This window comes from Poromitra crassiceps (genome assembly GCF_964638095.1).
Source record: "Poromitra crassiceps genome assembly, chromosome: 9".
Taxonomy (NCBI): domain Eukaryota; kingdom Metazoa; phylum Chordata; class Actinopteri; order Beryciformes; family Melamphaidae; genus Poromitra; species Poromitra crassiceps.
The window spans coordinates 14325820-14341607 of record NC_139630.1 but is presented as its reverse complement, the minus strand read 5'-3'; the positions used below and the strand labels follow the sequence as shown (position 1 = coordinate 14341607).

The window sequence follows — 15788 nt, the reverse complement described above, 5'->3', positions numbered from 1 at the left end:
GGGAGGCATAGTATTTTTTCAGAAAATGCCATAGGCTACTGAAGCTGTCTGTCCTAGTATTTTAAGCTTGTTGGTGAGCTTAATTTCAGGATTTAGTTACAAACTAGCAGCGGAGCTCAGAGCGGTGCGACTCGTCAGCTCTCCACCATACCGGAAAGTATGTATGTAAGTATGTAAAGCATGTATCTTTATATGTATGTCTGTGTATGTGTGTGTGTCTGTGTGCTTGTGTGTATGTGTGTGCGCGCACGTGTAGGTGTGTGTGTGTGTGTGTGTGTGATCCTGTACAGAGTGAAGCATCATGTCAGCAGCTGTGTTTGGTCACAGTGTGTTTCTCTCTCACTCTATCTGACACAGAGACACTGAGGCACCAGCATGATATACCCTAAACCCAAACCCAGGGTAAAGTGGTTCAGTGAATGTGGAGTTGAAGGTGTGGAGGTGAGTCAGTTTGTCAGAGGAAACTGTGTAGAAGGACAGAGAGCCAGCAGGCCAGTCAAGATAGACTGCTACTCTGTTAGACACAGAGGAGGAGGGGGGAGGTATGACTGTTTCTCTGTTATTGTACTTGGCAGAGTAACCACCATTATCAAGGCAAATCAGACACCAGGACTTTTCATTCCTTCCAAGCACACAGTCATCACCCTCTCCTCTCCTGCTGATTCCTCTGTAAGTCACTCCTATCTCAACCTTCCTTTCCCTCTCCACCTCCCAGTAACAGCGACCAGTCAGACCATCTTTACATAGCAGCTGAGGCCAGTAGTCAAATCTCTCTGGGTGATCAGGATATGGCTGCAGCTCTCTCACCAGCGTCACCTTTCTGTTGTCTTCAGACAGGAGGAGGTGTGTCTCTGCTGCGTTTGGGTCCAGTGTGAGTTCACAGGCATCTGATGAGAGAACAAGACTCAATACAGCAGCAGCTTCTCATCTAAAACACCTGTTGTGTTTATTGTTATTCTATGAATAACTTCACTGTTAATTATTCAACAGCTTAATTGTTGTGAAAACTTTATATTCATTTATTAATGACAAGAAAAGGCAACAAACCTCTCTGTCTCTCTCTGTCTCTCCCTCTCTCTGTGTGTGTGTGTCTCTTGCTCTCTCTCACACACACAGACGTGCGCACGCGCACACACACACACACAGACGCGCGCATACACTCACACATTGACGCGCGCGCGCACACATGGACAAGGCTGCGAGTGACTTCTTATTCTGTCTCTGTCTCTCTCTCTCTCTGTCTGTCTCTGTCTCTCCCTCTTTCTGTCTATCTCTCTCAGTCTGTCTCTCCCTCTCTCGGTCTCTCTGTCTGTCTGTCACTCCGTCTGTCTCTCCCTCCCTCTCTCTCTCTCTCTCTCTCTCTCTCACACACACACACACATACACACACACACACACACACACACACACACACACACACACACACACACACATGTGCGCACACACAGAGACAAGGCTGCAAGCGACTCTGACAAAGATGTGATTCTTTAGAGCAAAGGCAAAACCTGCCAGTAAAGAAACACTTCAGTAAGGTATGAGACCTCACAATTTTTTTTTTGGAAGCAGTTGTAATTATTATTTGAAGTGTCCATAAACTGATTCCACCACAGAGTTTTGTCTTAATGGACTATGATCTAATTTTCAACTTTACTTTAACATGACCATATCTATTGAGAGCACTGAAGACGTATGAAGGAACTTAAAAGATATTGAAAAGAATAAGGACAGTTTCTGTAGTCCTCCCTCCTTTACTTTTGGATCAGGCTAAATGAAGAAAGATTGATATTTAGAGTTTATAATGATGATGACGCAGGAATAACATCATGACATGAATGAACAGCTGTGTGTCTGTGCTCATCCAGAGCAGACTGAGAGAGAGACAGAGAGAGAGAGAGAGAGAGAGAGAGAGAGAGACACAATCATATTCAAAGACCGTAAACATAAGGCTTTATCGTTCACCGTTAAGATGTGAAGTATGCATTGTTTGTGTGTGTGTGTGTGTGTGTGTGAGAGAGAGAGAGAGAGAGAGAGAGAGACTGACAGGGAGAAAGAGAGTTTGGACACCTGGTAGTCTCTCAAGCCAGACTGTCTTTTTTACATTCTGCGAATGCAGCTTAGACAGTCTGTAATTCACACCCACAGAACATGGACAAAGGAAGTTGGGGGGGAAAAATGCTTCAGACTGGAGGAAGTTCGAACTGATGTGATTGGAGAAATACGAGCGGGACATCCGGGACATCGCCCTATGATTATTTTCTCTGAGTTTCCCTTTCCGTTTTGACCAAGTTTTCCCAGTTCGAAGTACAGACGTTTTGGCGGAAGCATTTGGAAATTGTGAGAGCCAACCGTCTGTTTTAAGAGACTAGACACCTGGGGCCCTATCATCGCAAAAGTGGTAATTTTGCATTTGCGCTTGTTTTGCGCTCGTTAAACGCCGCATGCAATGCAAATTGGGGGCATGTGGCTTAATGACCTAACAGTAAGGTGGAATGAAATTAAATGGATTTAAAGTGAACTTAGTCATAAGACTTTGCTATAAGTCAATGAAATCATGACTTTAGGACAGGCAGCAAGCCATGGAAGTGATAAAAGCTGTAGTTCCCCGAATGGCCACTTGAGGCTGGCTTCAAAAGGGAGTCGTTCCTGTTCTCCCCCATGTTAAAATGTCTCTGACTTTACAACATAATTAAACTTGTTTACAGCCTGGTTCAAAACACAGTTTTGGCCTCTATATATAATTCAAGCTTTCATGACAATTGTACGAGGGTGAATTTTTATAACTGTTTAAAGTCAAACAGACATAGAAGAGACATTGTTTTGTGCGTGATTGACAGGTAGCCTGTCCAGTGATCGCACAGCTTGCTGATAACAGACCAATAGCAGGCGGAGCTGCGGCTCTGTGGGAAACCTCTGGTCTTGTGCCATCTCGTGTGAGCTGCCAAAACGCCAAACTAGAGGCTTCAGAACGTGAGTCACACAAACCAATAGGTGACATCACACTGACTCTGTCCATCTCTTTATATAGTCTATGTTTTTAGCCACAGACTACACATCACACTGACTCTGTCCATCTCTTTATACAGTCTATGTTTTTAGCCACAGACAACACATCACACTGACTCTGTCCATCTCTTTATACAGTCTATGCTTTTAGCCACAGACTACACATCACACTGACTCTGTCCATCTCTTTATACAGTCTATGCTTTTAGCCACAGACAACACATCACACTGACTCTGTCCATCTCTTTATACAGTCTATGCTTTTAGCCACAGCCTACACATCACACTGACTCTGTCCATCTCTTTATACAGTCTATGCTTTTAGCCACAGACCACACATCACACTGACTGTCCATCTCTCTATAGTCTATGCTTTTAGCCACAGACTACACATGACACTGACTCTGTCCATCTCCTTATACAGTCTATGCTTTTAGCCACAGACAACACATCACACTGACTCTGTCCATCTCTCTATAGTCTATGCTTTTAGCCACAGACTACACATCACACTGACTCTGTCCATCTCTTTATACAGTCTATGTTTTTAGCCACAGACTACACATCACACTGACTCTGTCCATCTCTTTATACAGTCTATGTTTTTAGCCACAGACAACACATCACACTGACTCTGTCCATCTCTTTATACAGTCTATGCTTTTAGCCACAGACAACACATCACACTGACTCTGTCCATCTCTTTATACAGTCTATGCTTTTAGCCACAGACAACACATCACACTGACTCTGTCCATCTCTTTATACAGTCTATGCTTTTAGCCACAGACAACACATGACACTGACTCTGTCCATCTCTTTATACAGTCTATGCTTTTAGCCACAGACCACACATCACACTGACTGTCCATCTCTCTATAGTCTATGCTTTTAGCCACAGACAACACATCACACTGACTCTGTCCATCTCCTTATACAGTCTATGCTTTTAGCCACAGACAACACATCACACTGACTCTGTCCATCTCTCTATAGTCTATGCTTTTAGCCACAGACTACACATCATACTGACTCTGTCCATGTCTTTATACAGTCTATGCTTTTAGCCACAGACTACACATCACACTGACTCTGTGCATCTCTTCATACAGTCTATGCTTTTAGCCACAGACTACACATCACACTGACTCTGTCCATCTCTTTATAGTCTATGCTTTTAGCCACAGACTACACATCACACTGACTCAGTCCATCTCTTTATACAGTCTATGCTTTTAGCCACAGACAACACATCACACTGACTCTGTCCATCTCTCTATAGTCTATGCTTTTAGCCACAGACAACACATCACACTGACTCTGTCCATCTCCTTATACAGTCTATGCTTTTAGCCACAGACAACACATCACACTGACTCTGTCCATCTCTCTATAGTCTATGCTTTTAGCCACAGACTACACATCATACTGACTCTGTCCATGTCTTTATACAGTCTATGCTTTTAGCCACAGACTACACATCACACTGACTCTGTGCATCTCTTCATACAGTCTATGCTTTTAGCCACAGACTACACATCACACTGACTCTGTCCATCTCTTTATAGTCTATGCTTTTAGCCACAGACTACACATCACACTGACTCAGTCCATCTCTTTATACAGTCTATGCTTTTAGCCACAGACAACACATCACACTGACTCTGTCCATCTCTCTATAGTCTATGCTTTTAGCCACAGACTACACATCACACTGACTCTGTCCATCTCTTTATACAGTCTATGCTTTTAGCCACAGACAACACATCACACTGACTCTGTCCATCTCTCTATAGTCTATGCTTTTAGCCACAGACTACACATCACACTGACTCTGTCCATCTCTTTATACAGTCTATGCTTTTAGCCACAGACAACACATCACACTGACTCTGTCCATCTCTGTATACAGTCTATGCTTTTAGCCACAGACTACACATCACACTGACTCTGTCCATCTCTCTATAGTCTATGCTTTTAGCCACAGACTACACATCACACTGACTCAGTCCATCTCTGTATACAGTCTATGCTTTTAGCCACAGACAACACATCACACTGACTCTGTCCATCTCTTTATACAGTCTATGCTTTTAGCCACAGACTACACATCACACTGACTCAGTCCATCTCTTTATACAGTCTATGCTTTTAGCTACAGACCACACATCACACTGACTCTGTCCATCTCTTTATACAGTCTATGCTTTTAGCCACAGACTACACATCACACTGACTCTGTCCATCTCTTTATACAGTCTATGCTTTTAGCTACAGACTACACGTCACACTGACTCTGTCCATCTCTTTATACAGTCTATGCTTTTAGCCACAGACTACACATCACACTGACTCTGTCCATCTCTTTATACAGTCTATGCTTTTAGCCACAGACTACACGTCACACTGACTCTGTCCATCTCTTTATACAGTCTATGCTTTTAGCCACAGCCTACACATCACACTGACTCTGTCCATCTCTTTATACAGTCTATGCTTTTAGCCACAGACTACACATCACACTGACTCAGTCCATCTCTTTATACAGTCTATGATTTTAGCCACAGACTACACATCACAATGACTCTGTCCATGTCTTTATACAGTCTATGCTTTTAGCCACAGGCTACACATCACACTGACTCAGTCCATCTCTTTATACAGTCTATGCTTTTAGCCACAGACTACACATCACACTGACTGTCCATGTCTTTATACAGTCTATGTTTTTAGCCACAGACAACACATCACAATGACTCTATCCATCTCTTTATACAGTCTATGCTTTTAGCCACACACAACACATCACACTGACTCTGTCCATCTCTTTATACAGTCTATGTTTTTAGCCACAGACTACACATCACACTGACTCTGTCAATCTCTTTATAGTCTATGCTTTTAGGCACAGACTACACATCACACTGACTCTGTCCATCTCTTTATACAGTCTATGCTTTTAGCCACAGACTACACATCACACTGATTCTGTCCATCTCTTTATACAGTATATGATTTTAGCCACAGACTACAGATCACACTGACTCTGTCAATCTCTTTATAGTCTATGCTTTTAGCCACAGACTACACATCACACTGACTCTGTCAATCTCTTTATACAGTCTATGCTTTTAGCCACAGACTACACATCACACTGATTCTGTCCATCTCTTTATACAGTCTATGCTTTTAGCCACAGACTACACATGATGTCATCACCTTCACAGTAGGAGTGAATGAATGATGTCACTTGCTGCTGTGAATGGACTTTCTATCAAAATAGTTGAATGTGTTGCTTTGTTTTCATGAATCAAACTAAATACACACTTACATTTCCTCACACCTGGTTTCAACCACCGTACTGCATCATGGTCCACACTGGAGGAAGAAACAAAGTCACATCAGCACATTCTCTTTGATGATGGAAACATGGACATTTAATAGCCTTCAATATGAATGAGTTTCCAGACAGCATCAGTCATAACTGCTGTTAGACGTTAATATTCTTCATTATCTGGGTGTAACAGAGAAAATGTGTGACTCAGCCTTCTAGCAGACGTTTTCTCTCCATACCTGAGAGTCTCCAGTCTCCAGTGTGGATCCTCCAGTCCAGCAGAGAGCAGTGTCACTCCTGAGGTTCCTGGATGATTGTAGCTCAGGTCCAGCTCTCTCAGATGGGAGGGGTTGGAGCTCAGAGCTGAGGCCAGAGAAGCACAGCTTTCCTCTGTGAGCAGACAGCCTGACAGCCTGCACACACACGTGCACGCATGCGCGCACACACACACACACACACACAGCATATTGTTTCTTCAGTGATGTAGTTTGTAATACTGGGTGGTAAACAATATTGATAATTATCTAGGTTCGATTTCAAAATAGAAGCAGCTGATCATTTTCAGTAATATTGCTTACAGCAGTTTCTCTAACTTAAACGTGCAGTATGTAATTTTCGGCCACTAGGGGTCACTCTCCTGAAACCTCTCTCAAAACAATTAAATGACAAAGGTCGTGTGTTGATGACTCCACAGCCACAAGGAATTGTGGAATGGCAGCATTAGCCGCGTTAGCTTGCTAACGGAAAAAGCATCTTCCTTTCTTCAGCAACCAAGCAACGGATTTTCATCACTTATTGTATTGAAAGGTGTGACTGTACTTGCTAACAAGTTAATGTTTTGGTCACCAGTGACCCCACATAAGCTTAATTTAGCCTATGTGGCAGAGAGCTGCAAACCCGAGGGTACCCTCGCGGGCCCCTCGGGCCTGCCAATACGGGCCAAGGCCGGGCTCGTTTTTTCTTTTTTTTAAATTAATAGGTCCGGGCCGGGCGGGGGTCGGGCCGTTTTTCAATAATTAAATAAAATAACGTTGTATTACTCGCTTGATTTTACACAGCAGAGCAGTCACACAAAGAGGAGGAGCGCACACTGCACAGCCACACACACACAGACACACACACCCTCACCGTGACGTTAGTCTGCCAGTCCACAATCCACCGTTCAGTCAGCATGCTGTCACTAGTCAGCGTAAAAAACAACAACAAAACAAGCCGCGTGTCCGTGTCCGTGTCGTGAGAGAGAGAAATAAGATCGATGGACATAAAACAAAGTTTGCGAGGGGAGAGTTAAACAGTCCCCACTGCAGTAGGGAAAGCTCATTTTAACCTGTTCAAAACGAACCCATCTACCATACATTGTGAGGACACTAATGTGACGTTATTCAATGCAGCTATAAACGGTAAGTCTGCTGTTTTAATTTCGATATGCTTGAGTGACATAATGTTTCAGTTTGTGGGCATTGTTGCTGTTGGCAATTAAACGATCTAACGTTCTCTTTCTCGAGACAATATGTCTGGATTTTGACAGGCCACGGTAGCGTGTGTGAGAGGGGGAGAGAGAGACAGAGAGAAAGCTGCAGTGTTTGTCTTTAGGCAACACAGTCTAGCAACGTTTTGGACCAACGAGTTCAGCAGCGCGGCAGCATGCACAGAGAGGGAGAGAGAGATGTGTCGTCATATCGTGATATTGATGTCGGGCCTCGCAACGGGCTCGGGCCAATTAATTTCATGACTCATCCAGGCCGGGTCGGGCACGGGCCTGCATGTCACGGGCCGGGGAGGGCTCGGGCCGAGATTTCAGGCCCGCGCAGCTCTCTACTATGTGGGAGGGAAAAGCGAGGTCCTGAGCACAAGCCGTGCCCTGGTGTTTTGTGTCCCCACTCCTCCTTCAGTAGGAACGTTTCTCCTTGGTTCCTTTAATCAGCGTTTTCAGGAACGAGGCGATGACGTCATCTACATGCGATCATGTAAACCGCTCTGTGTCTTTGAATAGATTAAGGGGGGCGGCTGTATAGCTCAGGAGGTAGAGCGGGCTGTCCACTAATTGCTTTGGATAAAAGAGGTCGGTGGTTCGATTCCCGCCTCCTCCAGTCTGCATGTCGAAGTGTCCTTGGGCAAGATACTGAACCCCAAATTGCTCCCGATGGTGTGCCAGCCTGCCGCCATTGGTGTATGAATGGGTGAATCTGATTGTAAAGCGCTTTGAATAAAAGCGCTATATAAATGCAGGCCATTTACCATTTACCATTAAGGATTCCTCTGGGTTGGGACATTGTTGGAAACATTTAAGATAATGTAGGAACAACAACAAAAATATAGATCTTTGACATAGGTCTACACATTTTTAGATAATTTATGTAATAATCTCACAGAAGTTTACATATTGCATCTTTAAAACATAATTCTGGTCATTCTCAGCCTGGACCTAGTTTTCTAGTTTTACTCATGAAGATGGATGGATTCAACACGTCCTTCACTGTAGAGTTTGATGTAACTTCAGTTCAATCATTATTCCATTTAGTTTCAACATGAACTTATTTGTGTGGTGGTCTGTAAAAACGCTTCACATGGAGGGAATTTAACATGCTCTTAAGGGTTATTATACAACATGTAGTTCCGACCAAGCAATCTGATTGGTCAAGGACCGTTCTCAAATGAGCATAACAGCACACCTAGCTGTTCTCAAATCGTTAATTTGAGAACACCCTCATCACTAAAATATCACTCCACCGGCCGGTCTGTTCAGCACAGAACAGCAGCGGTCAAAATTTTGCAGGGAACATGCAACAGGCAACAACTATCTTGCCTGTAACCCTACAGCATTTCTAGCCCATAAACGAACTAACTTGGCCAATAAGTATGTAACACACAAAATAAAACTAACAGTAATATCTTAATTTGATGTAGAATGCATAGGACATGTAACTGGTTCATTAAACTCACATTCCAGGAATATTGTATATACCGCACTGCTCCTAAAGCTAGATAGATAGATAGATAGATTTATTTGATGATCCGTTTAAAAAAAATGCCATACATTAAATGTACATGCAATTCCAAAAAGGCATCAAGGATAACACAAAAAGTAGATAAAAACTTAATTCCGTTGTGGTCCTTGGTCTTAGACATACAGTACATTAAATATACAGACATTGCACCACACATACTGTAGTTTCATAATAAAATCTGGCTATCTAGTACTAAAACATTACAGCATAACAAAAGAAGACTAATTAATACAATACGCCATTTCTGCCTAGTCCCTTACTCAGGAACCCTATCTAGCAGCCACCTCTTAAGTTTAACTTTAAAGGTGCTTTGACTTGAGGCCTCCTTAATATCCAGTGGGAGCAGATTCCATTCACTGGGCCCCTGGAAAGCAAAGGAACATTGGCCAATTTTCAGTTTGCACCTAACTGACTGTAGGTTGGCTCGGCTAGCTCTGGTGCTGTGGCTGTGTGCTTCTCCTACTCTGGTGAGGTAGTTTGTGAGGTATACTGGGGCCCTATCCATGACTATCTTATGGACCATTGTAAGTCTAATCTGTGCCACCCTGGCCTCCACAGGTAGCCACTTTAATTCCTGTAGTTGGTTCCTGCCCACGTGGTCACGTGGACCGCAACCCAAAACCACCCTGACCAGCTTGTTCTGAGTTACCTGGAGTTTTTGTTTACTACCCTTTGTCAGCCCGCTGTACCATGCCAAAGAGCCATAATCAAGGTGAGGCTGCACAAGGCTGTTTGCTAACAGCCTAATGCTGTCTCTGTCTAAGAGATTGGCCTTCCTTGCTAACAATCTGGTTCTTGCATTAACTTTGCCCACTACCTGGAGAGCCATTTCTTCACCTCCAAGACTGTTATCTAATATGCAGCCCAGATATTTTACTGATGTTTTGGCTTTTATAACCTGCGAGCCTAGCTCAACTCTGAGTTCAGGGGTCCTCCTAAGCCTGGGTTTAGATCCAAATAGGATGGATTCAGTTTTGCCCAAGTGTAAAGAAAGTCTGTTGTCAGACATCCAAGTGCTAACCTTAGAGAGCTCCTCCCCTAGCTGACCTTGTAAAGTGTCAATGTCCTTGTGTGCTATGAGTAGGGCAGCATCATCAGCATACAAAAACAAATTACAAGAGCAAGCATCATTTAGGTCATTAATATACAATATGAACAACAATGGTCCTAGGATGCTCCCTTGTGGGACCCCACAGCCTATAGCCCTAGCTTCTGACAATGTACCATTAACCTCAACTCTCTGATCTCTATTGGCCAGGTACGAGGCCATCCACTTGACCCCTAGGCAGTCCATGCCTAGTGCCTTCAATTTGGAGAGAAGAATCTGGTGGTTTACGGTGTCGAAGGCCTTTTGGAGGTCCAACAACACCATGCCACACAGATTTCCATCATCTATCTCCCTTCTGATGGTATCAGTTAGATAGAGTAGGCACGTGTCGGTGGAATAAGACTTTCTGAATCCTGATTGCAAATCATACAGTATATTATGTTCATTGACATACTCTGAAATCTGTTCATGTACTATCCTCTCCAAGATTTTAGATGTTACACTGAGTATTGATACTGGCCTATAATTACCAGGGTCAGTTGTAACACCTTTTTTATATAATGGGATGATCTTGGCATGTTTAGTGGCCTGGGGGACAATACCTTGATCTAAAGAGATGTTAACAAGATGGGTGACACAGGGGGCAATTTCATGAGCACCATCCCTTAAGAATCTGGCTGAGACGTTGTCTAAGCCTGTGGCTTTTGATGCATTCAACATGGCCAGCCTTTCTGCTATACTTTCCACGGACACCCTGGAGAAAGTACATCTAATGGCTATAATCCCTCTGCTGCCATAAAACCTGTTAATAAAATCGTCCCCAAACACTCCCGACCTAGTGGGAAGGGACTCAACAAGGTTCTTCGCTATAGAGGAAAAGTAGGTGGTAAACTCATTAGCCACCTGAGCTTCATCAAACTGAAGAGCGCCGTTTATGTTTAGACCTATGTTTCTCTTTCCACTTCTTATTTTACCTCCACAGCCGACCTCTTTCAGAGCTTTCCATAGCTTCTTAGGATCATTTTTGTTTTCCTTGATCTGGGTGTTAAAATACTCTTTTTTTGCTGATTTGATTCTTCTCTGAGTTTCATTTCTCCATGTCCTGAAGCTATCACTATCTGCCTGCTCTCTTGTTTTATTGAATCTAACCAGTGCAGCTTCCCTTTGATTGATAGCTTCAAGTATGTCTGCATTAAACCATGGAGGTGTTCTTTGTTTAATCCTGACTTGCTTCAGAGGGGCTACAGTGTCTATAACCTTGAGGAAACAGGCATTAAACATGTCCCAGGCCTCATCAACACAATTGTTTTGCAGCACAGCAGACCAGTTTGTCCTGCCCAAGAGTTCCCTAAAGGTCTCAACACAATACTTCTTGAGTGATCTGATTCTAATAGTTTTATGGCCTGAAAACCTTTCCCTGTATGGCTTTCTAGTACAGAATGTCATAAAATGGTCGCTAATCCCGTAAGGTATTACGCCCTGTTGGGAAATATTCACTTTATCAGACACCATGATAAGATCAATAGTGGTTTGGGACACTTGACTTACTCTTGTGTGTTCACTAATCAGCTGATTTAGGCTTATTGACTTACAAAACTTGATAAATGATCCATACGTTGGGCAATTTTTCCTGGACACATCCGTATTAAAATCACCTAGGAGAATGCATTCATTTTTCATAACACCATTTCCAGCCAACAGGTTTTCTAGGCCATCATAAAAATTATTTTGGCCAGGAGGTCTATAACACACACCCATTAACAGAGGCTTAGTTTTAGGTAAATGGATATCTAGTAGCAGAACTTCAAGGTCGTCTTGTTGGTCTCTAGTAGTGAAATTTAAGTCATTTCTAATAAAAGCGCACACACCCCCTCCGTTACGGTTACGGTCTTTTCTGACCAGAGTGTAGTTAATTATTTCTAATTCTGAGTCGCTTATACTGCAATCTAACCAACTTTCTGTAATGCAAATAACCCCTATATTCCCTTTCCCTGACAACAGACGAATCTCATCTATCTTGGGCAGCAGACTCCTACCGTTTATGTGCAAAAAAGTCAGCCCTTTGGCACTGAGTGACTTTTCAATACTAGGGCCTGGGGTATATGTGTTGCCTATATTGGGCTGGGGGCCTGCTGTAGGAGTGACAGGATCCGGGATGGGAATGACATTGGGGACTTTGTTGGGGACTACGTTACATGTGATTGGAGGACCAGGATTAGGCTGTATTCCAGACAGTAGCAAAAGCATGACAATTAAGCATTTCTGTTTCATTTTCTGACGTGGGGGAGGCCCTGTAAAGTTCAATGGGTAAAATGCATCAGAGAAACAACAAATTTCATGAACCCTAAGACAGAGATGCCAATAGTGGGAGTTCAATGGAATCATGATTGCAGTGGACAGCTGACCATATCGATCTTCCTGTGATGACGTTGCACGACTAAAGGACACCAGCCGCGGATGCAAAGGGATCGGGATGCCAGTATCATAGTCATACAAACTCACTAAATGACTGTTCCCTAAAAAACTAAAGAAAATGGCATAAAATAGACAGGTAGCTAACATGCTGAACTTTCTATCAGCCATGCTAGCTTGTAAAACCATGATCGATTATATAGTGATTCAGAGCTCTTAATTAAGAGATTTCTCTTGTGAATGCAGACTGGATTTGAAGAGAAGCCGTTTACAGGCGGCTCCCGTTAGCCCAGCTACTGAGTCCAGTGGAGCTGGAGGCCCAGGTGAAACTGGACACCCAGGCGAAGCTGGACACCCAGTGGAGCCGGAGGCCCAGGTGAAACTGGATACCCAGGTGGAGCTGGACACCCAGTGGAGTGGAGTTAACGTGGAGTTAACGTAAGTGGCTCGCGCCAGAGAGCCTGGTTGTCCCAGACCCCACTCGCTTAGCACCAGCACACACTCGATTTGGGGGTGGAACCCGCCAGGATTGGCCAACACCGACTCCAGTGTCCAGAACTGTCAAATAAAATCATCGACAGACACGCTATGGCCCGCCTCCCAACCCTCTTTCATCTCAGACAGGCAGTATTATTTTCAGTCTGATACGTTACCGTCCTAACCTGATGCTGCCAGATGAAAGCAGCAGCTTGTTTGTTTATCTCTTCTTCCAACCATTCGTCAACAGTAAGTCCACCAATTAAATTAAAATTAACAACAAAACAATCCATTTAGCATGAACGCTGTAAGCTAGATGCTGCTTTCTGCACAGCTGTTTGTTACAGTTAACTCATGTGATGAGCATATCGGCTGGCTGACGTCTGGCTGACTCAACGAGGACTATTTATTGTCTCGGACTAACACTCTGCAAAAAGTTTGTTATTTTGAGAGCAAATTGTCCCAAAATATTAACACCTTTTGTTTATAGCTTGTATTTTGTTGGTAAGGGTTCAGTGACGCGTACGCCACATCACTGTCATGCCACTAATGACAGTAAAGCAAGTGTGTGACAACTGGAGTGTAATATTGCTTAAATATGGCACTTTTACCCTTGTGTGCTCATTTGATCAAAAAAATATTTAGGAACCTGATTTTCATTTTCGGAGATATGAAGAACCAGGAGTAGTCAGTCACCTCAACTGACAGAAGCCGGGGAACATAACGTCATACCAGTGAGAAAACGACCAAATTAACTGATGTATGCAGCTCTGTGGTGATTAGCCAATGTCTCCGGCAGAGCGTATACTGGTAACACTTTATAATAACGTTCAGTAGTAAGTCATTTAGAAGCTATTAGTTCAGTGTTTCCCAAACTATTGGGTCTGTGACTATCGGGTCACAGACCCGTCGGGGGTGGGTCACCAACTGGTCGTCATGGCAACTCATTACCGTATGTTTTTTGTGAGTTTGGGTCCCAGGGAGACACAAAATGTATCCTTTGGGTCCCAAGATGAAAAAGTTTGGGAACCCCAGTATTAGTTAATGATGACTACTGATGAACTAATCATTTACAAAACATGAATATACATTTGTAGATTATTAATAAGTGCTATGTAAACATATCACAATGTGTTGTAAGTAATCTATAAACTTAGTAAATCATGAGATCATGAGATTATAAATAAATCATTAATAAATTATTAACAAGTCATTAGTCAATATATTGGATGGATCACTTGTAAGTCACTCAAAGTTTTTATATTCCAACCATGTCTCTATACACATTTGTTAATCATGACAAATTATGAGCAAATCGTTAGTAAATGATTTATAAGTAATTACAGGGCTTAAAATTCACTTTGCAAACGAGGGGGGAATTCCCCCCTTATGTTCTTCAGATAGGGGGGATTTATAGATTTTTGGGGGGATCTATAGACTTTTTTTTTCAGGCAATACTATAACCGACAAATACCTGCTTCTGTCCAATAAGCGATATTACTGTAATTTCACATTTTTGTATTTAAAAAAGGAAGTAGTTTATGCACACCTGAGTCTAAATTACTATGCCTTTTGTCGTGGTTTTTCTGCAGACTAAGCCATAGGCTTTTGGTTCTAAGAAAACCTTTTTTTGTATTGAGTGATACGCTCTACTAAAACACTAATATCATATTATATCAGTGTTCATTATATGTGTACTTACAAGTGATCCATAATATATTGACTAATTGCTTATTAATCATGTACTAATGATTTATTTATGATCATTTCAGAATCAGAATCAGAATCAGATATCATTTATTCACCATTATGTTCGTAACATATAGGAACTTGTTTTGGCATTAAAGTGCTTAAACTTTTTTCACATAAAAGGGACAGTGCAAAACGAGGCAAATACAGTGGAACAACAGGACATTTGATGATTTACTAAACGTTTATAGATGACTTACAACACATTTGTGATGTTTACATATTTACCTCTACAAATGTATATTAATGTTTTGTAAATGATTAGTTCATCATTAACTAATAGCTTATAAATGACTTACTACTGAACCCCTACACAACACATTTGTGATGTTTACATATTTACCTCTACAAATGTATATTAATGTTTTGTAAATGATTAGTTCATCATTACCTAATAGCTTATAAATGACTTACTACTGAACCCCTATACCTTATCGTTTGTCATTTTTCTTTTCTTTTTTGATTTGGGGACTAGAGAGCTCAACGACTGTAACGTCTCCAGCCCCAGAAGAAATTTTGCATTAATTTTCATTTTTTTCATGCTTTTCATTTTTTGTTCTTGCTCCAAGTGAAATGTTTAATTGTCACTTACAATCTAGCCTGTCTTGTTGTTAAATATAGTGTAAACTAAAATTTATTGTTTGTCAACCGTACAATACCAATAGTATTGACTTTGAAAGTTACTAGGCTTTCTGGCTCTGAGCCAAAGGCTTCTGTGATGAGCTGAGTGGACTATATTATGTCCCATTGCTAACTG

General features: G+C 42.3%; 1 protein-coding gene across 1 annotated transcript in view; it reads right to left on the bottom strand.

Moving 5' to 3' along the window:
* Positions 1 to 15788, bottom strand: part of LOC310782182 (NACHT, LRR and PYD domains-containing protein 3-like) — a gene marked incomplete at its 3' end in the record, with an annotated part of 169613 nt that overhangs the window by 837 nt on the left and 152988 nt on the right. Inside the window, exons 13-15 of the mRNA XM_083642868.1 lie at positions 6577 to 6750; positions 6335 to 6381; positions 691 to 887 (exon numbers count right to left, since the gene is read on the bottom strand). Of these exons, the coding sequence (XP_083498994.1) occupies positions 691 to 887; positions 6335 to 6381; positions 6577 to 6750 (418 nt within the window). The remainder of the gene's footprint in view (positions 1 to 690; positions 888 to 6334; positions 6382 to 6576; positions 6751 to 15788) is intronic.